Below are 25,900 nucleotides of genomic sequence, written 5' to 3' on the forward strand. Positions count from 1 at the left end.
TTCACCCGGACCCCGGCGATGATATGGCCCTCCTGGTGAATGCCACACAGCTCCAGGAAGACAGCCTCCAGCAACCTGCTGGCATCAGGAGACTGTGCAGCACCCGCGCCCAGCCCGACATACAAACTGCACACGCAGATAGATAGATAGATAGATAGATAGAGAGACAGAGACCATGGTCACATAATCCAAAACACGACGAAAATGCATATGAATATGATCCAAAGAGTAGAAAGACAATGTACCGAGTCATGCTGTCCACGCCGGGCGTGGTGCTTTTTGCCGCCCTGCGGCTTCTGAAGCGGCCCTTGGTCAGCCGCTGCTGGTGCCGCGGGGGGAAGGAGATAGGGGCCTTGTCCCTGTCTGACAGCTTCTGCCAGAGAGCCCCTATCTGCCTCACCTGCGCCGGCCTGACGTACGGGCGGTCACGCAGCGCAACCAAGGCCTGGGCCAGACGTACGGCGTGCTGGTACCCGCCGTGTCCGTCTGGACCGGGTACATCCTGCAACAGACAGAGGAAAGCAAGCGCAGAGGTTAAGCATTTAATAGCCGCGGCAAAAGGCCCCTCCCTCCCTCCCTCCCTCCCTCCGCCGCACAACTCAACGAGGCTTACCTCCTCCTCCTCCGCGGGCGGAAGATGGCGCAAAAGGGCCTTAATCCCGGGCAGCTCCTCCTCAAAGCCCTCATCCTCCGGCTCCTCCTCCTCCTCCTCGTCCCACTCCTCTTCCATCCCGTCGCCCTCCTCGTGATCGCGGGCCATTTCCCGCTGCAGAGCGCCGTTGCCTGTCTGGGAGTAGAGGTACTCCACCCCGATGAGCTCCCCTGAGTTAAAGAGGACAAAGAGATATATGGTTAGTACCCCGCAAATAAGCATCAGAGCATTACACCCATGTTATGTACGCAGGTGTTTACCTGTGTACTCCCCAGGCTGCGTGTAGTTCTCCACCAGCGTCTGCCCCATGTATTTTTGGCTCAGCCTGTTGACGCTTCTCAGCAGCTGAGCACTGTAGCAGCGCTTGTTAGAGAGCTTGGCACCGCCGACCACCGCAGCTCGGGCGCGGTCCTCGTTCCACCTCACCAGGCCCTCCAGCAGGTACACCTGGAAGTGGAGGGCGTTGGCAGACGTGCCTGCGAGGGGAGAGACAGAGGAGGGAGAAGGACGTGACGTCAGTCAGTCCGTCAGTCTGTCTGTATGAACACACTGGCTCATCCTGACACAGGCACACACAGAGTCACACACACTCACCCGGAATGAACTGGCACAGGTGGAGGTGGAAGGACTCGAGGGAAGTGGAGCCTCGGGCGCAGCGGTAGACGGGCAGCACCACGCCGCCCCTGGTCACCTCCCCCCTCTTTGCGTAGAGCAGAACTCCCGGCGGATCCTGGATGCAGCGGAGATGGCGACGCTGCGTGCTCCAGATGTCCTCCATCATCGGGCGGTCGATGAGGGGGACACCCATGCCGTCAGTGACGTCCCACATGGTGTCCAGGAGCTCCTGGATGAGCCGCTCCGTCTCCTCCGCGCCCCTGGTGCGTCGGCGGCAGTGACGGGCCAGCTCTCTGGACGTGGGATCCAGGGGGGACTGCCTGGCCTCTTGCAGGCGTGTCACGTCCTCGGCGTCCCACTCAAAAATGGCAAACGAGAGACGTGACATGAACAGCCCATACAGCGGGTGGCTGTCGGTGGTGACGCCCCTGGCGAAGCGACGCATCAGGTGCCAGATGTCCAGCCTCACCACCAGCTGATCCCACTCGCCGAACATCTGCGCCGTCTGAAGAGGAGGAGGAAGAAGAAGACGACATTAGTTTCGCTCGGATAAATCAAGCGGCCCGTCTGTGTGGTGGTTGATGTTGTCATCTTTACCTTGCAGCGTCCGGCGACGGAACAGCAGTCCCGGTCAACATACAGCACATGAGGTGGCTCCTTTCCAGACGCACTGTAGCGCCGCATCAGCCCGTCCGCCATGGCCAACAGCCCGTCCCCCTCGGACTCGGTGAGGACCGACATGAGCACCTGCCCGTGCTCGTTGCCCACGTTGGTGACCCATGCCGCCGTCCCGGCAGCGTCGCCAGCGAGCTTCTTGGTCATCTGAAAATGAGAACCGGAGAACGTCACGTCAAGTCTGTGTGTTTGCCACGTAAAATACTTATTTATTTATTGATTTATTGCGCTTGCCTTCTTCGTGGAGTCCATCTTCAGGATGTCCCCAAAGATTGACGTGACCCTGGCTTTCGTCTCATCCAGGCGGCCGAGGGCCTCCTTGGCGTAGACAGATATCAGCCAGGGCACGCTGGGGACTGCTCTCAGGGGCGGCACCGTCACCTGCTGCGGAGCCACGCCGGGCAGCTGGAGCTGGTCCAGCACCGAAAGGTAGCGCAGGGTCCGCAGCAACCAGTCGACGGTGTGCTGCTCCAGCAGCGCGGCACGGAGGCGGGAGGCGCTGTTGCCCAAAGTCCGGGCCTTCATCATGCCCACCACCCTCTTATCGCAAGACAACCTGCAAAGTCAGAAGGAGACTAGTGTCAGCTGACTGACACACACACACACACACACACACACACACACACATTAACATTGCAGCTTACTTGTATGTAAGCACAGCCGGAAACTGTGCCTTGTGAGCCAGGTCCAGCTGACTCATGATGCCTTGGCCCCAAGCTGCATACTTCCTCTTACAGCCGCCGCATTCCAGGTACTCCGTGCCCATGTAGTACCAGCCACCGAAGTCCAGAACGCGGCGGACCGTCTTGTAAAGGCCAGCGCCGGTCAGCTGCCACTTGCAGTTTGGGCAGGACAGCTTGTAGGCCCACATCCTGTAGGGCGCCCACAGGAAAAACCGGTGCTGGAAGAAGGCCTGGGCAGAGGGGATCTGGGTGTACAGGCGCCGGGCTCCCGGTGGAGTCCACCAGAGGCGCAGCTCGCTGGTCAGGACAGGATGCTTGCCAGTGCCAGTGGTAAACAGAGCCCGGCCCAACCACTCATGCTGTTCCTCCGGCAGCGTCTTCCTCCAGCCCTTGGGCAGGAGCTGCGTGGACAAGCGCATGGCATATACAGATTAAACTCGAGCAGATGATATTGACAAATACACACAAGTCGTTCCCGCACTTTTACCTGTGCACCGGTGAGCAGCAGCGGGGGCTGATGAGGTGCATCGCCCGTGGGCTGGTGAACAGCAGGCACCTGTGGTCTTGCCAGGGTGGGTCCAGCTTGGGAAGCTGTAAAATACACACTCAAGTTGTCACACTGATATACATACATGCGCATATATATATATATATAGTCAACATCAGGGTTGTCACAATAGTAACAATGAGGTTTAAGTCAAATACACTCACGCAGTGTGTCCACCTCCATGGCAGCCGCAAAGAGCTCATCATCGTCCGACAGCTCTATTATGTCATCCGCTGATGGCACGCCTTTGTTTCAGAGGAGGACAAAAGAATGTGATTATTAACATTTGAACACACTACGCATTAGCTATTGCGGGCAGGCAGGCAGGCAGGCAGCCAAGCAAGCAAAAAGGCAGGCAGGCAGGCAGGCAGGCAGGCAGGCAGGCAGGCAGGCAGGCAGGCAGGCAGGCAGGCAGGCAGGCAGGCAGGCAGGCAGGCAGGCAGGCAGGCAGGCAGGCAGGCAGGCAGGCAGGCAGGCAGGCAGGCAGGCAGGCAGGCAGGCAGGCAGGCAGGCAGGCAGGCAGGCAGGCAGGCAGGCAGGCAGGCAGGCAGGCAGGCAGGCAGGCAGGCAGGCAGGCAGGCAGGCAGGCAGGCAGGCAGGCAGGCAGGCAGGCAGGCAGGCAGGCAGGCAGGCAGGCAGGCAGGCAGGCAGGCAGGCAGGCAGGCAGGCAGGCAGGCAGGCAGGCAGGCAGGCAGGCAGGCAGGCAGGCAGGCAGGCAGGCAGGCAGGCAGGCAGGCAGGCAGGCAGGCAGGCAGGCAGGCAGGCAGGCAGGCAGGCAGGCAGGCAGGCAGGCAGGCAGGCAGGCAGGCAGGCAGGCAGGCAGGCAGGCAGGCAGGCAGGCAGGCAGGCAGGCAGGCAGGCAGGCAGGCAGGCAGGCAGGCAGGCAGGCAGGCAGGCAGGCAGGCAGGCAGGCAGGCAGGCAGGCAGGCAGGCAGGCAGGCAGGCAGGCAGGCAGGCAGGCAGGCAGGCAGGCAGGCAGGCAGGCAGGCAGGCAGGCAGGCAGGCAGGCAGGCAGGCAGGCAGGCAGGCAGGCAGGCAGGCAGGCAGGCAGGCAGGCAGGCAGGCAGGCAGGCAGGCAGGCAGGCAGGCAGGCAGGCAGGCAGGCAGGCAGGCAGGCAGGCAGGCAGGCAGGCAGGCAGGCAGGCAGGCAGGCAGGCAGGCAGGCAGGCAGGCAGGCAGGCAGGCAGGCAGGCAGGCAGGCAGGCAGGCAGGCAGGCAGGCAGGCAGGCAGGCAGGCAGGCAGGCAGGCAGGCAGGCAGGCAGGCAGGCAGGCAGGCAGGCAGGCAGGCAGGCAGGCAGGCAGGCAGGCAGGCAGGCAGGCAGGCAGGCAGGCAGGCAGGCAGGCAGGCAGGCAGGCAGGCAGGCAGGCAGGCAGGCAGGCAGGCAGGCAGGCAGGCAGGCAGGCAGGCAGGCAGGCAGGCAGGCAGGCAGGCAGGCAGGCAGGCAGGCAGGCAGGCAGGCAGGCAGGCAGGCAGGCAGGCAGGCAGGCAGGCAGGCAGGCAGGCAGGCAGGCAGGCAGGCAGGCAGGCAGGCAGGCAGGCAGGCAGGCAGGCAGGCAGGCAGGCAGGCAGGCAGGCAGGCAGGCAGGCAGGCAGGCAGGCAGGCAGGCAGGCAGGCAGGCAGGCAGGCAGGCAGGCAGGCAGGCAGGCAGGCAGGCAGGCAGGCAGGCAGGCAGGCAGGCAGGCAGGCAGGCAGGCAGGCAGGCAGGCAGGCAGGCAGGCAGGCAGGCAGGCAGGCAGGCAGGCAGGCAGGCAGGCAGGCAGGCAGGCAGGCAGGCAGGCAGGCAGGCAGGCAGGCAGGCAGGCAGGCAGGCAGGCAGGCAGGCAGGCAGGCAGGCAGGCAGGCAGGCAGGCAGGCAGGCAGGCAGGCAGGCAGGCAGGCAGGCAGGCAGGCAGGCAGGCAGGCAGGCAGGCAGGCAGGCAGGCAGGCAGGCAGGCAGGCAGGCAGGCAGGCAGGCAGGCAGGCAGGCAGGCAGGCAGGCAGGCAGGCAGGCAGGCAGGCAGGCAGGCAGGCAGGCAGGCAGGCAGGCAGGCAGGCAGGCAGGCAGGCAGGCAGGCAGGCAGGCAGGCAGGCAGGCAGGCAGGCAGGCAGGCAGGCAGGCAGGCAGGCAGGCAGGCAGGCAGGCAGGCAGGCAGGCAGGCAGGCAGGCAGGCAGGCAGGCAGGCAGGCAGGCAGGCAGGCAGGCAGGCAGGCAGGCAGGCAGGCAGGCAGGCAGGCAGGCAGGCAGGCAGGCAGGCAGGCAGGCAGGCAGGCAGGCAGGCAGGCAGGCAGGCAGGCAGGCAGGCAGGCAGGCAGGCAGGCAGGCAGGCAGGCAGGCAGGCAGGCAGGCAGGCAGGCAGGCAGGCAGGCAGGCAGGCAGGCAGGCAGGCAGGCAGGCAGGCAGGCAGGCAGGCAGGCAGGCAGGCAGGCAGGCAGGCAGGCAGGCAGGCAGGCAGGCAGGCAGGCAGGCAGGCAGGCAGGCAGGCAGGCAGGCAGGCAGGCAGGCAGGCAGGCAGGCAGGCAGGCAGGCAGGCAGGCAGGCAGGCAGGCAGGCAGGCAGGCAGGCAGGCAGGCAGGCAGGCAGGCAGGCAGGCAGGCAGGCAGGCAGGCAGGCAGGCAGGCAGGCAGGCAGGCAGGCAGGCAGGCAGGCAGGCAGGCAGGCAGGCAGGCAGGCAGGCAGGCAGGCAGGCAGGCAGGCAGGCAGGCAGGCAGGCAGGCAGGCAGGCAGGCAGGCAGGCAGGCAGGCAGGCAGGCAGGCAGGCAGGCAGGCAGGCAGGCAGGCAGGCAGGCAGGCAGGCAGGCAGGCAGGCAGGCAGGCAGGCAGGCAGGCAGGCAGGCAGGCAGGCAGGCAGGCAGGCAGGCAGGCAGGCAGGCAGGCAGGCAGGCAGGCAGGCAGGCAGGCAGGCAGGCAGGCAGGCAGGCAGGCAGGCAGGCAGGCAGGCAGGCAGGCAGGCAGGCAGGCAGGCAGGCAGGCAGGCAGGCAGGCAGGCAGGCAGGCAGGCAGGCAGGCAGGCAGGCAGGCAGGCAGGCAGGCAGGCAGGCAGGCAGGCAGGCAGGCAGGCAGGCAGGCAGGCAGGCAGGCAGGCAGGCAGGCAGGCAGGCAGGCAGGCAGGCAGGCAGGCAGGCAGGCAGGCAGGCAGGCAGGCAGGCAGGCAGGCAGGCAGGCAGGCAGGCAGGCAGGCAGGCAGGCAGGCAGGCAGGCAGGCAGGCAGGCAGGCAGGCAGGCAGGCAGGCAGGCAGGCAGGCAGGCAGGCAGGCAGGCAGGCAGGCAGGCAGGCAGGCAGGCAGGCAGGCAGGCAGGCAGGCAGGCAGGCAGGCAGGCAGGCAGGCAGGCAGGCAGGCAGGCAGGCAGGCAGGCAGGCAGGCAGGCAGGCAGGCAGGCAGGCAGGCAGGCAGGCAGGCAGGCAGGCAGGCAGGCAGGCAGGCAGGCAGGCAGGCAGGCAGGCAGGCAGGCAGGCAGGCAGGCAGGCAGGCAGGCAGGCAGGCAGGCAGGCAGGCAGGCAGGCAGGCAGGCAGGCAGGCAGGCAGGCAGGCAGGCAGGCAGGCAGGCAGGCAGGCAGGCAGGCAGGCAGGCAGGCAGGCAGGCAGGCAGGCAGGCAGGCAGGCAGGCAGGCAGGCAGGCAGGCAGGCAGGCAGGCAGGCAGGCAGGCAGGCAGGCAGGCAGGCAGGCAGGCAGGCAGGCAGGCAGGCAGGCAGGCAGGCAGGCAGGCAGGCAGGCAGGCAGGCAGGCAGGCAGGCAGGCAGGCAGGCAGGCAGGCAGGCAGGCAGGCAGGCAGGCAGGCAGGCAGGCAGGCAGGCAGGCAGGCAGGCAGGCAGGCAGGCAGGCAGGCAGGCAGGCAGGCAGGCAGGCAGGCAGGCAGGCAGGCAGGCAGGCAGGCAGGCAGGCAGGCAGGCAGGCAGGCAGGCAGGCAGGCAGGCAGGCAGGCAGGCAGGCAGGCAGGCAGGCAGGCAGGCAGGCAGGCAGGCAGGCAGGCAGGCAGGCAGGCAGGCAGGCAGGCAGGCAGGCAGGCAGGCAGGCAGGCAGGCAGGCAGGCAGGCAGGCAGGCAGGCAGGCAGGCAGGCAGGCAGGCAGGCAGGCAGGCAGGCAGGCAGGCAGGCAGGCAGGCAGGCAGGCAGGCAGGCAGGCAGGCAGGCAGGCAGGCAGGCAGGCAGGCAGGCAGGCAGGCAGGCAGGCAGGCAGGCAGGCAGGCAGGCAGGCAGGCAGGCAGGCAGGCAGGCAGGCAGGCAGGCAGGCAGGCAGGCAGGCAGGCAGGCAGGCAGGCAGGCAGGCAGGCAGGCAGGCAGGCAGGCAGGCAGGCAGGCAGGCAGGCAGGCAGGCAGGCAGGCAGGCAGGCAGGCAGGCAGGCAGGCAGGCAGGCAGGCAGGCAGGCAGGCAGGCAGGCAGGCAGGCAGGCAGGCAGGCAGGCAGGCAGGCAGGCAGGCAGGCAGGCAGGCAGGCAGGCAGGCAGGCAGGCAGGCAGGCAGGCAGGCAGGCAGGCAGGCAGGCAGGCAGGCAGGCAGGCAGGCAGGCAGGCAGGCAGGCAGGCAGGCAGGCAGGCAGGCAGGCAGGCAGGCAGGCAGGCAGGCAGGCAGGCAGGCAGGCAGGCAGGCAGGCAGGCAGGCAGGCAGGCAGGCAGGCAGGCAGGCAGGCAGGCAGGCAGGCAGGCAGGCAGGCAGGCAGGCAGGCAGGCAGGCAGGCAGGCAGGCAGGCAGGCAGGCAGGCAGGCAGGCAGGCAGGCAGGCAGGCAGGCAGGCAGGCAGGCAGGCAGGCAGGCAGGCAGGCAGGCAGGCAGGCAGGCAGGCAGGCAGGCAGGCAGGCAGGCAGGCAGGCAGGCAGGCAGGCAGGCAGGCAGGCAGGCAGGCAGGCAGGCAGGCAGGCAGGCAGGCAGGCAGGCAGGCAGGCAGGCAGGCAGGCAGGCAGGCAGGCAGGCAGGCAGGCAGGCAGGCAGGCAGGCAGGCAGGCAGGCAGGCAGGCAGGCAGGCAGGCAGGCAGGCAGGCAGGCAGGCAGGCAGGCAGGCAGGCAGGCAGGCAGGCAGGCAGGCAGGCAGGCAGGCAGGCAGGCAGGCAGGCAGGCAGGCAGGCAGGCAGGCAGGCAGGCAGGCAGGCAGGCAGGCAGGCAGGCAGGCAGGCAGGCAGGCAGGCAGGCAGGCAGGCAGGCAGGCAGGCAGGCAGGCAGGCAGGCAGGCAGGCAGGCAGGCAGGCAGGCAGGCAGGCAGGCAGGCAGGCAGGCAGGCAGGCAGGCAGGCAGGCAGGCAGGCAGGCAGGCAGGCAGGCAGGCAGGCAGGCAGGCAGGCAGGCAGGCAGGCAGGCAGGCAGGCAGGCAGGCAGGCAGGCAGGCAGGCAGGCAGGCAGGCAGGCAGGCAGGCAGGCAGGCAGGCAGGCAGGCAGGCAGGCAGGCAGGCAGGCAGGCAGGCAGGCAGGCAGGCAGGCAGGCAGGCAGGCAGGCAGGCAGGCAGGCAGGCAGGCAGGCAGGCAGGCAGGCAGGCAGGCAGGCAGGCAGGCAGGCAGGCAGGCAGGCAGGCAGGCAGGCAGGCAGGCAGGCAGGCAGGCAGGCAGGCAGGCAGGCAGGCAGGCAGGCAGGCAGGCAGGCAGGCAGGCAGGCAGGCAGGCAGGCAGGCAGGCAGGCAGGCAGGCAGGCAGGCAGGCAGGCAGGCAGGCAGGCAGGCAGGCAGGCAGGCAGGCAGGCAGGCAGGCAGGCAGGCAGGCAGGCAGGCAGGCAGGCAGGCAGGCAGGCAGGCAGGCAGGCAGGCAGGCAGGCAGGCAGGCAGGCAGGCAGGCAGGCAGGCAGGCAGGCAGGCAGGCAGGCAGGCAGGCAGGCAGGCAGGCAGGCAGGCAGGCAGGCAGGCAGGCAGGCAGGCAGGCAGGCAGGCAGGCAGGCAGGCAGGCAGGCAGGCAGGCAGGCAGGCAGGCAGGCAGGCAGGCAGGCAGGCAGGCAGGCAGGCAGGCAGGCAGGCAGGCAGGCAGGCAGGCAGGCAGGCAGGCAGGCAGGCAGGCAGGCAGGCAGGCAGGCAGGCAGGCAGGCAGGCAGGCAGGCAGGCAGGCAGGCAGGCAGGCAGGCAGGCAGGCAGGCAGGCAGGCAGGCAGGCAGGCAGGCAGGCAGGCAGGCAGGCAGGCAGGCAGGCAGGCAGGCAGGCAGGCAGGCAGGCAGGCAGGCAGGCAGGCAGGCAGGCAGGCAGGCAGGCAGGCAGGCAGGCAGGCAGGCAGGCAGGCAGGCAGGCAGGCAGGCAGGCAGGCAGGCAGGCAGGCAGGCAGGCAGGCAGGCAGGCAGGCAGGCAGGCAGGCAGGCAGGCAGGCAGGCAGGCAGGCAGGCAGGCAGGCAGGCAGGCAGGCAGGCAGGCAGGCAGGCAGGCAGGCAGGCAGGCAGGCAGGCAGGCAGGCAGGCAGGCAGGCAGGCAGGCAGGCAGGCAGGCAGGCAGGCAGGCAGGCAGGCAGGCAGGCAGGCAGGCAGGCAGGCAGGCAGGCAGGCAGGCAGGCAGGCAGGCAGGCAGGCAGGCAGGCAGGCAGGCAGGCAGGCAGGCAGGCAGGCAGGCAGGCAGGCAGGCAGGCAGGCAGGCAGGCAGGCAGGCAGGCAGGCAGGCAGGCAGGCAGGCAGGCAGGCAGGCAGGCAGGCAGGCAGGCAGGCAGGCAGGCAGGCAGGCAGGCAGGCAGGCAGGCAGGCAGGCAGGCAGGCAGGCAGGCAGGCAGGCAGGCAGGCAGGCAGGCAGGCAGGCAGGCAGGCAGGCAGGCAGGCAGGCAGGCAGGCAGGCAGGCAGGCAGGCAGGCAGGCAGCCAGGCATTACTCGATGCAGGCTGCGACGCTCTCTGCTGAGCCGGGGGAGCAGCTGGAGGAGGGGCAGCAGCCGACGGCCCTGCTGCTGACCCTTCTTTCTCCCGGCCCAGTATGTACACCTGTACAGTGTGCATCCGCGACCCCATGCCGCACCGCTGGGTTTTAATCCACCGCTTGTAGCTGCAGGCGGGAAAAAAAAACAAAGTATCGTGTCAACACGCGTCAGCTTGCATCCTCAACTGCACCTGTGGCCGAAATACTTACGTTTTACACTCTGTGCTGGTGGACTCGTACAGGGCTTGGAGCGACATGCCGGAATGCGCACCGAACCCCACCAGCGTCTGGTCCCTTCACGGTGAAAGACGTGGTGGGCCTACGGCTCTGTTGGGCCACCTTAAACGCATCGTTTGAGGCCTTGAGCATCAGTGTGGTGGATGACGGCAGGAACCTGAAAACTGGACGGAAATCCATTCTGCAAAGACATTTAGCAGACAACCTGCAACGTTAGATGTGACAAAACAGTGACACACATAAAAGAATATGAATACAACCAGTCCATGGAGATAATATAGATATTTACAGTAGAAGGCGATTAATACGTAATTTGTGACAAGATACTTAAGAGCAGAGTACTTTTGTATTTAAAATAGTCTGTGAAGATTTGATTTAATCTTGACCCTTGACCTTTATTCATTTTTCTGTGCAGAACTTGATGTACAGTCATTTATTTAGGCTCTTTACCTGTGTATATACATCTTTTGCTGTTATAGTATACATAGGCCTAATGTGTGATGCTATTCACATGTGATGCATATTTTCTTGTTTTAATGGGGGGGGTTTGGTTTGTTTTTTAATGTTAAAAGTTCATGTATTATATTGTATTACATTTTCTGGCACCAGTGTTTTGTATTTTATTTGAATACATTTATTTGGCGGGGTATTTTGTGTCTTGTATGAAAAACATTTTGATGTATTTTTGCCCATTTCTGGATACAACACATATACTCCTGTACAGTTAGCAGAATTTACATGAGGCCGGGTTGATGTGAGCGTAGTGTACGGAGAGTTTTGACCGTGAAACACAACCCTTTCCCGGCGTAAAAGTACAGGGAGCCCGCGATCAAGCTAGCGGTCTGTACGGACATTTTTCACCGTGAAACACTCCCTCTACCTGGCGTAAAAGTACATGGAGCCCGCGATCAAGCTAGCGGTCTGTACGGACATTATTGACCGTGAAAACCTCCCTCTACCCGGCGTAAAAGCACATGGAGCCCGCGATTAAGCTAGCGGTCTGTACGGACATTATTGACCGTGGAAAAAATGACTTTTCGCGGTGAATTACGCTGGAATAAGGCGCCAACATTACAATTACCTTACTGTACATGCATTGTTTAACCGTGACACTCGACAGAAACAAGCAAACAGCAGAAAAAGAACACTAAACATGCACATTCGATGCTCACATCTCGCTTGGTAGTGTTGATCTTTATTCTCCCGTTTGATGTGTGTTTCTTGCGAAGTTCACCGGCAGAATGAACAGAGCCTTCGCGCTGACCCCATTCAACCTGAGCAGCAAGCCAATCAGCGTGCCGTTCTACAGTCACCGGCCAATCGGGCAAAACAAGAATTTGGCCATCTTCTGATTGGCTTACAAGTGTAGAACCCGAAAGGTGGGGGCTTGGAGGAGGTTTAGAATCGGAGCAGAGACCATCTGCCCCCACCAGGCGAAAGGATGACACGCAAATTCGTGAAGCGTTTCCATATTTTGGTCCAAAAATTATTTTGGAACAGGGCTACTTTCATCCTTTTCTAGGAATCGTCCGGTGTTCTTTGTTCCAGGAAGCTTTACTCTGAGCCTCTTTATGAATTCACACAGTACAAACTGTGGGCATGTAGCCATTTTCAATGTATTGGTGACTATTAGAGAAATGCCTGTGAGGCGAAAAACATTCTTCCTAAAATGGGTGTGACCCAAGTTTAGTCTCTTCCTTTTTTTAACCGTAGCAATGGGTCCACTCACCTGAAGGGGGAATATATTGGAACCACTGCAGTTACAGTAGTGTACTTGCTCCGGCAGTACATATAATAAATTGGATACGATACAGAGAAGATTAGCATGGCCCCTGCGAAAGGATGACACGCAAATTCGTGAAGCGTTTCCATATTTTGGTCCAAAAATTATTTTGGAACAGGGCTACTTTCATCCTTTTCTAGGAATCGTCCGGTGTTCTTTGTTCCAGGAAGCTTTACTCTGAGCCTCGTTATGAATTCACACAGTAAAAACTTTAAGGATGTAGCCATTATCAATGAATTGGTGACCGTTAGGCTGAGGCCAGTGGTGCTCAAACGTGCTGCTGACAATGGGTATGACCAAAGTTTAGCCTCCTATCTTTTTTTACCGCAGCAAAGGGTCCACTTACTTGAAGGGGGAATATACAGGCACCACTGCAGTCAAGCTACTGTACTTGCTCCGGCAGTACATATAATAAATTGGATACGATACAGAGAAGATTAGCATGGCCCCTGCGAAAGGATGACACGCAAATTCGTGAAGCGTTTCCATATTTTGGTCCAAAAATTATTTTGTCACAGGACTACTTCATCCTTTTCTTGTATTCTTCTGGTTATCTTTGTTCCAAGAGGCTTTTCTCTGAGCCTCGTTATCAATTCACACAGTAAAAACTATAAGGATGTAGCCATTATCAATGTATTGTTGACCGTTAGACTGATGCCAGTGATGCTCAAACGTGCTGCTGACAATGGGTATGACCAAAGTTTAGCCTCCTATCTTTTTTTACCGCAGCAAAGGGTCCACTTACTTGAAGGGGGAATATACAGGCACCACTGCAGTCAAGCTACTGTACTTGCTCCGGCAGTACATATAATAAATTGGATACGATACAGAGAAGATTAGCATGGCCCCTGCGAAAGGATGACACGCAAATTCGTGAAGCGTTTCCATATTTTGGTCCAAAAATTATTTTGGAACAGGGCTACTTTCATCCTTTTCTAGGAATCGTCCGGTGTTCTTTGTTCCAGGAAGCTTTACTCTGAGCCTCTTTATGAATTCACACAGTACAAACTGTGGGCATGTAGCCATTTTCAATGTATTGGTGACTTTTAGAGAAATGCCTGTGAGGCGAAAAACATTCTTCCTAAAATGGGTGTGACCCAAGTTTAGTCTCTTCCTTTTTTTAACCGTAGCAAAGGGTCCACTCACCTGAAGGGGGAATATATTGGAACCACTGCAGTTACAGTAGTGTACTTGCTCCGGCAGTACATATAATAAATTGGATACGATACAGAGAAGATTAGCATGGCCCCTGCGAAAGGATGACACGCAAATTCGTGAAGCGTTTCCATATTTGGGTCCAAAAATTATTTTGGAACAGGGCTACTTTCATCCTTTTCTAGGAATCGTCCGGTGTTCTTTGTTCCAGGAAGCTTTACTCTGAGCCTCGTTATGAATTCACACAGTACAAACTGTGGGGATGTAGCCATTTTCAATGTATTGGTGACTTTTAGAGAAATGCCTGTGATGCGAAAACATTCTTCCTAAAATGGGTGTGACCCAAGTTTAGTCTCTTCCTTTTTTTAACCGTAGCAATGGGTCCACTCACCTGAAGGGGGAATATATTGGAACCACTGCAGTAACACTAGTGTACTTGCTCCGGCAGTACATATAATAAATTGGATACGATACAGAGAAGATTAGCATGGCCCCTGCGAAAGGATGACGCGCAAATTCATGAAGTGTTTCCATATTTTGGTCCAAAAATTATTTTGGAACAGGGCTACTTTCATCCTTTTCTAGGAATCGTCCGGTGTTCTTTGTTCCAGGAAGCTTTACTCTGAGCCTCGTTATGAATTCACACAGTAAAAACTTTAAGGATGTAGCCATTATCAATGAATTGGTGACCGTTAGGCTGAGGCCAGTGGTGCTCAAACGTGCTGCTGACAATGGGTATGACCAAAGTTTAGCCTCCTATCTTTTTTTACCGCAGCAAAGGGTCCACTTACTTGAAGGGGGAATATACAGGCACCACTGCAGTCAAGCTACTGTACTTGCTCCGGCAGTACATATAATAAATTGGATACGATACAGAGAAGATTAGCATGGCCCCTGCGAAAGGATGACACGCAAATTCGTGAAGCGTTTCCATATTTTGGTCCAAAAATTATTTTGTCACAGGACTACTTCATCCTTTTCTTGTATTCTTCTGGTTATCTTTGTTCCAAGAGGCTTTTCTCTGAGCCTCGTTATCAATTCACACAGTAAAAACTATAAGGATGTAGCCATTATCAATGTATTGTTGACCGTTAGACTGATGCCAGTGATGCTCAAACGTGCTGCTGACAATGGGTATGACCAAAGTTTAGCCTCCTATCTTTTTTTACCGCAGCAAAGGGTCCACTTACTTGAAGGGGGAATATACAGGCACCACTGCAGTCAAGCTACTGTACTTGCTCCGGCAGTACATATAATAAATTGGATACGATACAGAGAAGATTAGCATGGCCCCTGCGAAAGGATGACACGCAAATTCGTGAAGCGTTTCCATATTTTGGTCCAAAAATTATTTTGGAACAGGGCTACTTTCATCCTTTTCTAGGAATCGTCCGGTGTTCTTTGTTCCAGGAAGCTTTACTCTGAGCCTCTTTATGAATTCACACAGTACAAACTGTGGGCATGTAGCCATTTTCAATGTATTGGTGACTTTTAGAGAAATGCCTGTGAGGCGAAAAACATTCTTCCTAAAATGGTTGTGACCCAAGTTTAGTCTCTTCCTTTTTTTAACCGTAGCAAAGGGTCCACTCACCTGAAGGGGGAATATATTGGAACCACTGCAGTTACAGTAGTGTACTTGCTCCGGCAGTACATATAATAAATTGGATACGATACAGAGAAGATTAGCATGGCCCCTGCGAAAGGATGACACGCAAATTCGTGAAGCGTTTCCATATTTGGGTCCAAAAATTATTTTGGAACAGGGCTACTTTCATCCTTTTCTAGGAATCGTCCGGTGTTCTTTGTTCCAGGAAGCTTTACTCTGAGCCTCGTTATGAATTCACACAGTACAAACTGTGGGGATGTAGCCATTTTCAATGTATTGGTGACTTTTAGAGAAATGCCTGTGATGCGAAAACATTCTTCCTAAAATGGGTGTGACCCAAGTTTAGTCTCTTCCTTTTTTTAACCGTAGCAATGGGTCCACTCACCTGAAGGGGGAATATATTGGAACCACTGCAGTAACACTAGTGTACTTGATCCGGCAGTACATATAATAGATTGGATATGAGACAGAGAAGATTAGCATGGCCCCTGCGAAAGGATGACACGCAAATTCGTGAAGCGTTTCCATATTTTGGTCAAAAAATTATTTTGTCACAGGGCTACTTTCATCCTTTTCTAGGAATCGTCCGGTTTTCTTTGTTCAAGGAAGCTTTACTCTGAGCCTCGTTATGAATTCACACAGTAAAAACTTTAAGGATGTAGCCATTATCAATGAATTGGTGACCGTTAGGCTGAGGCCAGTGGTGCTCAAACGTGCTGCTGACAATGGGTATGACCAAAGTTTAGCCTCCTGTCTTTTTTTACCGTAGCAAAGGGTCCACTTACATGAAGGGGGAATATACAGGCACCACTGCAATGAAGCTAGTGTACTTGCTCCGGCAGTACATATAATAAATTGGATACGATACAGAGAAGATTAGCATGGCCCCTGCGAAAGGATGACACGCAAATTCGTGAAGCGTTTCCATATTTTGGTCCAAAAATTATTTTGTCACAGGACTACTTCATCCTTTTCTTGTATTCTTCTGGTTATCTTTGTTCCAAGAGGCTTTTCTCTGAGCCTCGTTATCAATTCACACAGTAAAAACTATAAGGATGTAGCCATTATCAATGTATTGTTGACCGTTAGACTGATGCCAGTGATGCTCAAACGTGCTGCTGACAATGGGTATGACCAAAGTTTAGCCTCCTATCTTTTTTTACCGCAGCAAAGGGTCCACTTACTTGAAGGGGGAATATACAGGCACCACTGCAGTCAAGCTACTGTACTTGCTCCGGCAGTACATATAATAAATTGGATACGATACAGAGAAGATTAGCATGGCCCCTGCGAAAGGATGACACGCAAATTCGTGAAGCGTTTCCATATTTTGGTTCAAAAATTATTTTGGAACAGGGCTACTTTCATCCTTTTCTAGGAATCGTCCGGTGTTCTTTGTTCCAGGAAGCTTTACTCTGAGCCTCGTTATGAATTCACACAGTACAAACTGTGGGGATGTAGCCATTTTCAATGTATTGGTGACTTTTAGAGAAATGCCTGTGATGCGAAAACATTCTTCCTAAAATGGGTGTGACCCAAGTTTAGTCTCTTCCTTTTTTTAACCGTAGCAATGGGTCCACTCACCTGAAGGGGGAATATATTGGAACCACTGCAGTAACACTAGTGTACTTGATCCGGCAGTACATATAATAAATTGGATATGAGACAGAGAAGATTAGCATGGCCCCTGCGAAAGGATGACACGCAAATTCGTGAAGCGTTTCCATATTTTGGTCAAAAAATTATTTTGTCACAGGGCTACTTTCATCCTTTTCTAGGAATCGTCCGGTTTTCTTTGTTCAAGGAAGCTTTACTCTGAGCCTCGTTATGAATTCACACAGTAAAAACTTTAAGGATGTAGCCATTATCAATGAATTGGTGACCGTTAGGCTGAGGCCAGTGGTGCTCAAACGTGCTGCTGACAATGGGTATGACCAAAGTTTAGCCTCCTGTCTTTTTTTACCGTAGCAAAGGGTCCACTTACATGAAGGGGGAATATACAGGCACCACTGCAATGAAGCTAGTGTACTTGCTCCGGCAGTACATATAATAAATTGGATACGATACAGAGAAGATTAGCATGGCCCCTGCGAAAGGATGACACGCAAATTCGTGAAGCGTTTCCATATTTTGGTCCAAAAATTATTTTGTCACAGGACTACTTCATCCTTTTCTTGTATTCTTCTGGTTATCTTTGTTCCAAGAGGCTTTTCTCTGAGCCTCGTTATCAATTCACACAGTAAAAACTATAAGGATGTAGCCATTATCAATGTATTGTTGACCGTTAGACTGATGCCAGTGATGCTCAAACGTGCTGCTGACAATGGGTATGACCAAAGTTTAGCCTCCTATCTTTTTTTACCGCAGCAAAGGGTCCACTTACTTGAAGGGGGAATATACAGGCACCACTGCAGTCAAGCTACTGTACTTGCTCCGGCAGTACATATAATAAATTGGATACGATACAGAGAAGATTAGCATGGCCCCTGCGAAAGGATGACACGCAAATTCGTGAAGCGTTTCCATATTTTGGTCCAAAAATTATTTTGGAACAGGGCTACTTTCATCCTTTTCTAGGAATCGTCCGGTGTTCTTTGTTCCAGGAAGCTTTACTCTGAGCCTCGTTATGAATTCACACAGTAAAAACTTTAAGGATGTAGCCATTATCAATGAATTGGTGACCGTTAGGCTGAGGCCAGTGGTGCTCAAACGTGCTGCTGACAATGGGTATGACCAAAGTTTAGCCTCCTATCTTTTTTTACCGCAGCAAAGGGTCCACTTACTTGAAGGGGGAATATACAGGCACCACTGCAGTCAAGCTACTGTACTTGCTCCGGCAGTACATATAATAAATTGGATACGATACAGAGAAGATTAGCATGGCCCCTGCGAAAGGATGACACGCAAATTCGTGAAGCGTTTCCATATTTTGGTCCAAAAATTATTTTGTCACAGGACTACTTCATCCTTTTCTTGTATTCTTCTGGTTATCTTTGTTCCAAGAGGCTTTTCTCTGAGCCTCGTTATCAATTCACACAGTAAAAACTATAAGGATGTAGCCATTATCAATGTATTGTTGACCGTTAGACTGATGCCAGTGATGCTCAAACGTGCTGCTGACAATGGGTATGACCAAAGTTTAGCCTCCTATCTTTTTTTACCGCAGCAAAGGGTCCACTTACTTGAAGGGGGAATATACAGGCACCACTGCAGTCAAGCTACTGTACTTGCTCCGGCAGTACATATAATAAATTGGATACGATACAGAGAAGATTAGCATGGCCCCTGCGAAAGGATGACACGCAAATTCGTGAAGCGTTTCCATATTTTGGTCCAAAAATTATTTTGGAACAGGGCTACTTTCATCCTTTTCTAGGAATCGTCCGGTGTTCTTTGTTCCAGGAAGCTTTACTCTGAGCCTCGTTATGAATTCACACAGTAAAAACTTTAAGGATGTAGCCATTATCAATGAATTGGTGACCGTTAGGCTGAGGCCAGTGGTGCTCAAACGTGCTGCTGACAATGGGTATGACCAAAGTTTAGCCTCCTATCTTTTTTTACCGCAGCAAAGGGTCCACTTACTTGAAGGGGGAATATACAGGCACCACTGCAGTCAAGCTACTGTACTTGCTCCGGCAGTACATATAATAAATTGGATACGATACAGAGAAGATTAGCATGGCCCCTGCGAAAGGATGACACGCAAATTCGTGAAGCGTTTCCATATTTTGGTCCAAAAATTATTTTGTCACAGGACTACTTCATCCTTTTCTTGTATTCTTCTGGTTATCTTTGTTCCAAGAGGCTTTTCTCTGAGCCTCGTTATCAATTCACACAGTAAAAACTTTAAGGATGTAGCCATTATCAATGAATTGGTGACCGTTAGGCTGAGGCCAGTGGTGCTCAAACGTGCTGCTGACAATGGGTATGACCAAAGTTTAGCCTCCTGTCTTTTTTTACCGTAGCAAAGGGTCCACTTACATGAAGGGGGAATATACAGGCACCACTGCAATGAAGCTAGTGTACTTGCTCCGGCAGTACATATAATAAATTGGATACGATACAGAGAAGATTAGCATGGCCCCTGCGAAAGGATGACACGCAAATTCGTGAAGCGTTTCCATATTTTGGTCCAAAAATTATTTTGTCACAGGACTACTTCATCCTTTTCTTGTATTCTTCTGGTTATCTTTGTTCCAAGAGGCTTTTCTCTGAGCCTCGTTATCAATTCACACAGTAAAAACTATAAGGATGTAGCCATTATCAATGTATTGTTGACCGTTAGACTGATGCCAGTGATGCTCAAACGTGCTGCTGACAATGGGTATGACCAAAGTTTAGCCTCCTATCTTTTTTTACCGCAGCAAAGGGTCCACTTACTTGAAGGGGGAATATACAGGCACCACTGCAGTCAAGCTACTGTACTTGCTCCGGCAGTACATATAATAAATTGGATACGATACAGAGAAGATTAGCATGGCCCCTGCGAAAGGATGACACGCAAATTCGTGAAGCGTTTCCATATTTTGGTCCAAAAATTATTTTGGAACAGGGCTACTTTCATCCTTTTCTAGGAATCGTCCGGTGTTCTTTGTTCCAGGAAGCTTTACTCTGAGCCTCTTTATGAATTCACACAGTACAAACTGTGGGCATGTAGCCATTTTCAATGTATTGGTGACTTTTAGAGAAATGCCTGTGAGGCGAAAAACATTCTTCCTAAAATGGGTGTGACCCAAGTTTAGTCTCTTCCTTTTTTTAACCGTAGCAAAGGGTCCACTCACCTGAAGGGGGAATATATTGGAACCACTGCAGTTACAGTAGTGTACTTGCTCCGGCAGTACATATAATAAATTGGATACGATACAGAGAAGATTAGCATGGCCCCTGCGAAAGGATGACACGCAAATTCGTGAAGCGTTTCCATATTTGGGTCCAAAAATTATTTTGGAACAGGGCTACTTTCATCCTTTTCTAGGAATCGTCCGGTGTTCTTTGTTCCAGGAAGCTTTACTCTGAGCCTCGTTATGAATTCACACAGTACAAACTGTGGGGATGTAGCCATTTTCAATGTATTGGTGACTTTTAGAGAAATGCCTGTGATGCGAAAACATTCTTCCTAAAATGGGTGTGACCCAAGTTTAGTCTCTTCCTTTTTTTAACCGTAGCAATGGGTCCACTCACCTGAAGGGGGAATATATTGGAACCACTGCAGTAACACTAGTGTACTTGCTCCGGCAGTACATATAATAAATTGGATACGATACAGAGAAGATTAGCATGGCCCCTGCGAAAGGATGACGCGCAAATTCATGAAGTGTTTCCATATTTTGGTCCAAAAATTATTTTGGAACAGGGCTACTTTCATCCTTTTCTAGGAATCGTCCGGTGTTCTTTGTTCCAGGAAGCTTTACTCTGAGCCTCGTTATGAATTCACACAGTAAAAACTTTAAGGATGTAGCCATTATCAATGAATTGGTGACCGTTAGGCTGAGGCCAGTGGTGCTCAAACGTGCTGCTGACAATGGGTATGACCAAAGTTTAGCCTCCTATCTTTTTTTACCGCAGCAAAGGGTCCACTTACTTGAAGGGGGAATATACAGGCACCACTGCAGTCAAGCTACTGTACTTGCTCCGGCAGTACATATAATAAATTGGATACGATACAGAGAAGATTAGCATGGCCCCTGCGAAAGGATGACACGCAAATTCGTGAAGCGTTTCCATATTTTGGTCCAAAAATTATTTTGTCACAGGACTACTTCATCCTTTTCTTGTATTCTTCTGGTTATCTTTGTTCCAAGAGGCTTTTCTCTGAGCCTCGTTATCAATTCACACAGTAAAAACTATAAGGATGTAGCCATTATCAATGTATTGTTGACCGTTAGACTGATGCCAGTGATGCTCAAACGTGCTGCTGACAATGGGTATGACCAAAGTTTAGCCTCCTATCTTTTTTTACCGCAGCAAAGGGTCCACTTACTTGAAGGGGGAATATACAGGCACCACTGCAGTCAAGCTACTGTACTTGCTCCGGCAGTACATATAATAAATTGGATACGATACAGAGAAGATTAGCATGGCCCCTGCGAAAGGATGACACGCAAATTCGTGAAGCGTTTCCATATTTTGGTCCAAAAATTATTTTGGAACAGGGCTACTTTCATCCTTTTCTAGGAATCGTCCGGTGTTCTTTGTTCCAGGAAGCTTTACTCTGAGCCTCTTTATGAATTCACACAGTACAAACTGTGGGCATGTAGCCATTTTCAATGTATTGGTGACTTTTAGAGAAATGCCTGTGAGGCGAAAAACATTCTTCCTAAAATGGTTGTGACCCAAGTTTAGTCTCTTCCTTTTTTTAACCGTAGCAAAGGGTCCACTCACCTGAAGGGGGAATATATTGGAACCACTGCAGTTACAGTAGTGTACTTGCTCCGGCAGTACATATAATAAATTGGATACGATACAGAGAAGATTAGCATGGCCCCTGCGAAAGGATGACACGCAAATTCGTGAAGCGTTTCCATATTTGGGTCCAAAAATTATTTTGGAACAGGGCTACTTTCATCCTTTTCTAGGAATCGTCCGGTGTTCTTTGTTCCAGGAAGCTTTACTCTGAGCCTCGTTATGAATTCACACAGTACAAACTGTGGGGATGTAGCCATTTTCAATGTATTGGTGACTTTTAGAGAAATGCCTGTGATGCGAAAACATTCTTCCTAAAATGGGTGTGACCCAAGTTTAGTCTCTTCCTTTTTTTAACCGTAGCAATGGGTCCACTCACCTGAAGGGGGAATATATTGGAACCACTGCAGTAACACTAGTGTACTTGATCCGGCAGTACATATAATAGATTGGATATGAGACAGAGAAGATTAGCATGGCCCCTGCGAAAAAGGTGCTGCCTAATCTTCGCGGTGTGCCCCTGCACAGCGAGAGCCTTTTCCGCCGTCTCGCCGAATTCAAAGTCATATTTCAAGAAAGATGACCGCAGGCTTTTTCTGTAGGTGCCGTCTTCGATCTGTATCAGATAAGGGGTCGGCAAATGGAACTCCACGTCAGATTTGGAAGTTCCGCGTCACGGTGGTCGTGGCCTGGCAGGTAAATGAGCCATGCGGACCCACCCACTCTGCATCCCTCTCGTGGCGAGGTTAGAAACAGCATAAACAAAGAAATAAATGGAAGGAGATTATGAAGCCCTTATGTTCACCTCTGTGATGGGCGTTAATATGCAGCTTTTACACATGATATATATATATATATTGTTATAGTTGTTACATGACATAAAGCTCCATTCCTTTCACAAAGAAATACAGGAAGGAGATATATATGAAGCCCTTATGTTCACCTCTGTGATGGGCGTTAATATGAAGCTGTAAACATTATATTGTATGTATATTTATTTATAGTAGTGTCAATAAATAAAGCTCATCTCCATCCTCATCACATTTAACACAGTCACCGATTCGATATGATGACAAATGCAACAAGACATGGGCAAGATGTGAAAGGAGCAGTCTGACAAGAGTGTAAAGAAATAAGTACTTTTATTTGTGAAACCAAAAACACACACACACACACACACACACACACACACACACACACACACACACACACACACACACACACACACACACACACACAGACACACAGGGCAGCTCCCTTGTCATTCTGTGTCCTCCTGAATAACAAGAAAAAAAGACATTCGGGTGTGAGAAACATGACGAAAACACACAGGCACGCAAAGTAAAAAGGACAACACTTTAACGTACCTCTTTGAACTCCCTCCCTCCCGCTGCTGCTCCTTCTCCTTCTCCTTCTCCCTCTCCTCGCAGCCTTCCCTCCCTCTGCTCCTTCTTTTTCTCCTGCGTAATGAGTGACAGTCAGTCACAGGACATGAAGAAAACACAGAAAGGGAAAAAGGCAAATACACACCTCCTTCTCCCTGGCCCGTTGACGCGCCAGCCAGAGGTCCACGCTTATGCCGTCCTGCATAGCGCAGTAGGACACCTTTCCTCGACGCAGGTTCAGCTGGCTGTGGCCGTAGTCTTTGAGCGGAGAATGCCCGCAGCGCTGGCAGGTCCGCACTTTATGCTGCTTACGCGGCTTTCTCTCTCCCTCCTCCTCCTTCGGCCGCTCCATTGCCTTCTTCATCCTCCACAGGGTGGTGCGCGGGAGGGGCACATCGCCCCGTGAGTCCAGCCACTCCTGTGGAGTCTTCCCGCCAGGCCCTTCATTGCCAGCGCAGAAGAACTCCCCCCTGTAAAAAGCGTGGCCCGTGTCCAGGTGGCGGGATAGGCTGCAGGTGTCGCATTTATCAAGCTGCTGCTCCGGCTTGACGGTGACCCCGCTCAGGACCTTCCGGTCTTTCTTGGACCTCATCCTCCTCCTGTACACGGTGCAGCGAGTGGGAGGATTGCCTGTCTTTGCGGATGTCGAGGGCTCAGGGCTGGATGAAGACGAGGGGTTGTGGATGGAGGAAGTCGAGGGCTCAGGGCTGGATGAGGACGACGAGTCCGCCTCGGTCTTTATCAGCGCAGTGGGGAGCGTGTCGGGCGCCGTGCGTGGCATCGGGTCACTGACCTGTTGTCTCTTGGCCACCTCCTCTGCCCTTTTCTCCTCCAGCCACTCCTGAACCGAGCGGCCCTCCGCACGGGAGCAGAAATGCTGGGCTCTGTAGCGACTGTGGCCGTTTTCCCGGGTCTTTGGCCGGCCACAGCGCTTGCAGATAAACTGCGGCCGTGTTTTGCGGGTTTTTGTTGGAAGGCCCATCTCCTCTGCCCGCCGCTGCTTTTCATCTTGCCTTTTTCTGTACCAGGCGGTGGAACTGGGCACGGCAGCGGCGGCGGAGACGTGGCCGGCAGAGGTGGACGGCTCCGATGCCGCAGAGGGTGAAGACGGTGACCTTTCCATGCTGCATGGGAAGGACGAAGCAAAAGCAAAGTCAATTGAGTCTTTTTGTGCCCATTTCGCCTGAGACAAAGAAGCTGACTAATAATTGTAAACACACAATGTATACAGCGAGACGGACGGACAGAGAGAGACACTCACCTCGCGATCACAAGTTGTCGAATGCACTTTTTTGTTCCGTCGACCTGCTGTCTTTTATAGCTGTGCCGGCCCGCAGAGGTCACGCAGCTTCCTCTGGCCAATCGCAGCCTTCTTGGGTTGTGCTTTGATCGGCGAGAGCGTTTCCTCTCAGGAACTGCCCCCTGCGGTTAGCACCGACACCTGTGCCCAGGTTCTTTGGATCTGCAGCCCGTGGTTGGCTGGCTGGCTGGCGATCTGATAGGCCAGACAGTGTGTCTCATGTTGGAAACGGGGCCCCTGCGGTGAGCACTGACACCTACGGCCAGGTCGTTTGGACCAGCGGCTTGTGGTTGGCTGGCTGGCTGGCGATCTGATTGGCCAGACAGTGTGTCTCATGTTGGAAACGGGGCCCCTGCGGTGAGCACTGACACCTACGGCCAGGTCGTTTGGACCAGCGGCTTGTGGTTGGCTGGCTGGCTGGCGATCTGATTGGCCAGACAGTGTGTCTCATGTTGGAAACGGGGCCCCTGCGGTGAGCACTGACACCTACGGCCAGGTCGTTTGGACCAGCGGCTTGTGGTTGGCTGGCTGGCTGGCGATCTGATTGGCCAGACAGTGTGTCTCATGTTGGAAACGGGGCCCCTGCGGTGAGCACTGACACCTACGGCCAGGTCGTTTGGACCAGCGGCTTGTGGTTGGTTGGTTGGTTGGTTGGTTGGTTGGCTGGGTGGGTGGGTGTCTTTCTGAGAGAGGAATAGACAAAGACAGACATTTGCATTTCAATGGGCTGACCTTTCCAAAGGTAATCACCAACTGCCTGTCCTTTGTGCTGCAATCGAGTGTATTTTTTGAAATAGCGACAGTGGCAATCTATGTACACTCTCTATTATTGCATTGATATTTCATACTCACAAACTGCACGCATTTTACCGCCCTCCCTGCTGGCCGGAGGGGGTCTGAGAAGCCAGGGCAGCTTCGGCGGCCTGCAGACAACAAGACGATCGACACGGTTAACAAGTGACAATGATGTGGGAAGAGTGTCGGGCACAGTGCATGCTATCGGGTCACTGACCTGTTGTCTCTGTGCCACCTCCTCTGCCCTTTTCTCCTCCAGCCAGTCCTCTACTGAGCGGCCCTCCGCACGGGAGCAGAAATGCTGGGATCTGTAGCGACTGTGGCCGTACTCCCGGGTCTTTGGCTGGCCACAGCGCTTACAGATAAAATGTTCCCTTTTCTTCCAGCTCTTCGTGGGAAGGCCCATCGCAGCTCGCCGCCGCTCCTGTTCCTCCCGGACCTTCCTCTGCCAGGCAGTGGTTTTGGGCACGGCAGAGGAGGTGGAGGCAACTGCGGTGTCTGCAGAGGTGGAGGGGATGGCGTGGGCTGTCGAAGTGGAGGCGATGGCGTGGGCCGCAGACGTGGAGGCGATGGCGTGGGCCGCAGACGTGGAGGCGATGGCGTGGGCCGCAGACGTGGAGGCGATGGCGTGGGCCGCAGACGTGGAGGCGATGGCGTGGGCCGCAGACGTGGAGGCGATGGCGTGGGCCGCAGACGTGGAGGCGATGGCGTGGGCCGCAGACGTGGAGGCGATGGCGTGGGCCGCAGACGTGGAGGCGATGGCGTGGGCCGCAGACGTGGAGGCGATGGCGTGGGCCGCAGACGTGGAGGCGATGGCGTGGGCCGCAGACGTGGAGGCGATGGCGTGGGCCGCAGACGTGGAGGCGATGGCGTGGGCCGCAGACGTGGAGGCGACTGTGGAGGTGTGGGCTACAGAGGCCTGGGCTGTAACGGCGCGGATGCTGAACAGCGCCGGTTCCAGGGGCCCTCTGCGCGTGGCAGCCAGGCCAGAGGCGTCCTCTGTCTCAGAGACTGCCAGAGGCTGCACAGGCCTCAGAGGCTCCTGCAGAGGAGCCCTGGTCGGAGGAAGCCGCTCCGCCGCTGACAGCTGAGCAATGGGCCCCGGCACCACCTGGCGCACTTCTTCCGCCATCCTCTGCTTGGTCCTCTTGTGGTGCCTAATGGAAGTGAATTCAATGATATTGATTATGAGCATCTTCCTTCCAGTAGGCACATTCTACACGTCGCACGCAAATGGCACTCTCTCTCACCACCGCATAAGGGTCCGCTGGTTAACCTCCAGG

At 55.1% G+C, this 25,900-nt stretch overlaps 1 protein-coding gene, 24 non-coding genes and 1 pseudogene across 25 annotated transcripts; 25 read left to right on the forward strand and 1 right to left on the reverse strand.

Annotated features, from left to right (window-relative positions):
• Nucleotides 1-11,961: 11,961 nt before the first annotated feature.
• On the forward strand, nucleotides 11,962-12,068 carry LOC133959455 (U6 spliceosomal RNA). Its single transcript, XR_009921828.1, has one exon. It is a non-coding gene; the product is annotated as a U6 spliceosomal RNA (small nuclear RNA).
• Nucleotides 12,069-12,361: 293 nt separating this feature from the next.
• On the forward strand, nucleotides 12,362-12,468 carry LOC133959467 (U6 spliceosomal RNA). Its single transcript, XR_009921840.1, has one exon. It is a non-coding gene; the product is annotated as a U6 spliceosomal RNA (small nuclear RNA).
• Nucleotides 12,469-12,760: 292 nt separating this feature from the next.
• On the forward strand, nucleotides 12,761-12,867 carry LOC133959479 (U6 spliceosomal RNA). The gene has a single exon (XR_009921852.1). It is a non-coding gene; the product is annotated as a U6 spliceosomal RNA (small nuclear RNA).
• A 294-nt stretch (nucleotides 12,868-13,161) lies between these two features.
• On the forward strand, nucleotides 13,162-13,268 carry LOC133959450 (U6 spliceosomal RNA). Its single transcript, XR_009921823.1, has one exon. It is a non-coding gene; the product is annotated as a U6 spliceosomal RNA (small nuclear RNA).
• Nucleotides 13,269-13,561: 293 nt separating this feature from the next.
• Nucleotides 13,562-13,668, forward strand: LOC133959440 (U6 spliceosomal RNA). The gene has a single exon (XR_009921813.1). It is a non-coding gene; the product is annotated as a U6 spliceosomal RNA (small nuclear RNA).
• A 293-nt stretch (nucleotides 13,669-13,961) lies between these two features.
• Nucleotides 13,962-14,068, forward strand: LOC133959489 (U6 spliceosomal RNA). Its single transcript, XR_009921860.1, has one exon. It is a non-coding gene; the product is annotated as a U6 spliceosomal RNA (small nuclear RNA).
• A 292-nt stretch (nucleotides 14,069-14,360) lies between these two features.
• LOC133959491 (U6 spliceosomal RNA) lies at nucleotides 14,361-14,467 on the forward strand. The gene has a single exon (XR_009921861.1). It is a non-coding gene; the product is annotated as a U6 spliceosomal RNA (small nuclear RNA).
• Nucleotides 14,468-14,761: 294 nt separating this feature from the next.
• Nucleotides 14,762-14,868, forward strand: LOC133959451 (U6 spliceosomal RNA). Its single transcript, XR_009921824.1, has one exon. It is a non-coding gene; the product is annotated as a U6 spliceosomal RNA (small nuclear RNA).
• A 293-nt stretch (nucleotides 14,869-15,161) lies between these two features.
• LOC133959475 (U6 spliceosomal RNA) lies at nucleotides 15,162-15,268 on the forward strand. The gene has a single exon (XR_009921848.1). It is a non-coding gene; the product is annotated as a U6 spliceosomal RNA (small nuclear RNA).
• Nucleotides 15,269-15,561: 293 nt separating this feature from the next.
• On the forward strand, nucleotides 15,562-15,668 carry LOC133959492 (U6 spliceosomal RNA). Its single transcript, XR_009921862.1, has one exon. It is a non-coding gene; the product is annotated as a U6 spliceosomal RNA (small nuclear RNA).
• A 292-nt stretch (nucleotides 15,669-15,960) lies between these two features.
• On the forward strand, nucleotides 15,961-16,067 carry LOC133959433 (U6 spliceosomal RNA). Its single transcript, XR_009921806.1, has one exon. It is a non-coding gene; the product is annotated as a U6 spliceosomal RNA (small nuclear RNA).
• Nucleotides 16,068-16,360: 293 nt separating this feature from the next.
• On the forward strand, nucleotides 16,361-16,467 carry LOC133959468 (U6 spliceosomal RNA). The gene has a single exon (XR_009921842.1). It is a non-coding gene; the product is annotated as a U6 spliceosomal RNA (small nuclear RNA).
• A 293-nt stretch (nucleotides 16,468-16,760) lies between these two features.
• Nucleotides 16,761-16,867, forward strand: LOC133959493 (U6 spliceosomal RNA). The gene has a single exon (XR_009921863.1). It is a non-coding gene; the product is annotated as a U6 spliceosomal RNA (small nuclear RNA).
• Nucleotides 16,868-17,159: 292 nt separating this feature from the next.
• LOC133959495 (U6 spliceosomal RNA) lies at nucleotides 17,160-17,266 on the forward strand. Its single transcript, XR_009921865.1, has one exon. It is a non-coding gene; the product is annotated as a U6 spliceosomal RNA (small nuclear RNA).
• Nucleotides 17,267-17,559: 293 nt separating this feature from the next.
• LOC133959496 (U6 spliceosomal RNA) lies at nucleotides 17,560-17,666 on the forward strand. Its single transcript, XR_009921866.1, has one exon. It is a non-coding gene; the product is annotated as a U6 spliceosomal RNA (small nuclear RNA).
• A 292-nt stretch (nucleotides 17,667-17,958) lies between these two features.
• On the forward strand, nucleotides 17,959-18,065 carry LOC133959497 (U6 spliceosomal RNA). Its single transcript, XR_009921867.1, has one exon. It is a non-coding gene; the product is annotated as a U6 spliceosomal RNA (small nuclear RNA).
• Nucleotides 18,066-18,358: 293 nt separating this feature from the next.
• On the forward strand, nucleotides 18,359-18,465 carry LOC133959498 (U6 spliceosomal RNA). The gene has a single exon (XR_009921868.1). It is a non-coding gene; the product is annotated as a U6 spliceosomal RNA (small nuclear RNA).
• A 292-nt stretch (nucleotides 18,466-18,757) lies between these two features.
• LOC133959499 (U6 spliceosomal RNA) lies at nucleotides 18,758-18,864 on the forward strand. The gene has a single exon (XR_009921869.1). It is a non-coding gene; the product is annotated as a U6 spliceosomal RNA (small nuclear RNA).
• Nucleotides 18,865-19,156: 292 nt separating this feature from the next.
• On the forward strand, nucleotides 19,157-19,263 carry LOC133959500 (U6 spliceosomal RNA). Its single transcript, XR_009921870.1, has one exon. It is a non-coding gene; the product is annotated as a U6 spliceosomal RNA (small nuclear RNA).
• A 294-nt stretch (nucleotides 19,264-19,557) lies between these two features.
• LOC133959452 (U6 spliceosomal RNA) lies at nucleotides 19,558-19,664 on the forward strand. Its single transcript, XR_009921825.1, has one exon. It is a non-coding gene; the product is annotated as a U6 spliceosomal RNA (small nuclear RNA).
• A 293-nt stretch (nucleotides 19,665-19,957) lies between these two features.
• On the forward strand, nucleotides 19,958-20,064 carry LOC133959441 (U6 spliceosomal RNA). The gene has a single exon (XR_009921814.1). It is a non-coding gene; the product is annotated as a U6 spliceosomal RNA (small nuclear RNA).
• Nucleotides 20,065-20,357: 293 nt separating this feature from the next.
• On the forward strand, nucleotides 20,358-20,464 carry LOC133959501 (U6 spliceosomal RNA). The gene has a single exon (XR_009921871.1). It is a non-coding gene; the product is annotated as a U6 spliceosomal RNA (small nuclear RNA).
• A 292-nt stretch (nucleotides 20,465-20,756) lies between these two features.
• On the forward strand, nucleotides 20,757-20,863 carry LOC133959502 (U6 spliceosomal RNA). Its single transcript, XR_009921872.1, has one exon. It is a non-coding gene; the product is annotated as a U6 spliceosomal RNA (small nuclear RNA).
• A 294-nt stretch (nucleotides 20,864-21,157) lies between these two features.
• LOC133959453 (U6 spliceosomal RNA) lies at nucleotides 21,158-21,264 on the forward strand. Its single transcript, XR_009921826.1, has one exon. It is a non-coding gene; the product is annotated as a U6 spliceosomal RNA (small nuclear RNA).
• A 293-nt stretch (nucleotides 21,265-21,557) lies between these two features.
• LOC133959484 (U6 spliceosomal RNA) lies at nucleotides 21,558-21,627 on the forward strand (annotated as a pseudogene).
• Nucleotides 21,628-22,247: 620 nt separating this feature from the next.
• Nucleotides 22,248-25,258, reverse strand: LOC133958973 (uncharacterized). Its single transcript, XM_062394018.1, has 6 exons — nucleotides 24,835-25,258; nucleotides 24,675-24,745; nucleotides 23,784-24,505; nucleotides 22,668-23,646; nucleotides 22,505-22,597; nucleotides 22,248-22,413 (listed from the first exon to the last, which is right to left on the reverse strand). Exons 4-6 carry the CDS (start codon nucleotides 23,643-23,645, stop codon nucleotides 22,399-22,401), a joined length of 1,086 nt encoding a protein of 361 aa, XP_062250002.1. The 5' UTR covers nucleotide 23,646; nucleotides 23,784-24,505; nucleotides 24,675-24,745; nucleotides 24,835-25,258; the 3' UTR covers nucleotides 22,248-22,398.
• Nucleotides 25,259-25,900: the final 642 nt, after the last annotated feature.

This window comes from Platichthys flesus, chromosome 8, assembly GCF_949316205.1.
Source record: "Platichthys flesus chromosome 8, fPlaFle2.1, whole genome shotgun sequence".
In the NCBI taxonomy this organism is placed as follows: domain Eukaryota; kingdom Metazoa; phylum Chordata; class Actinopteri; order Pleuronectiformes; family Pleuronectidae; genus Platichthys; species Platichthys flesus.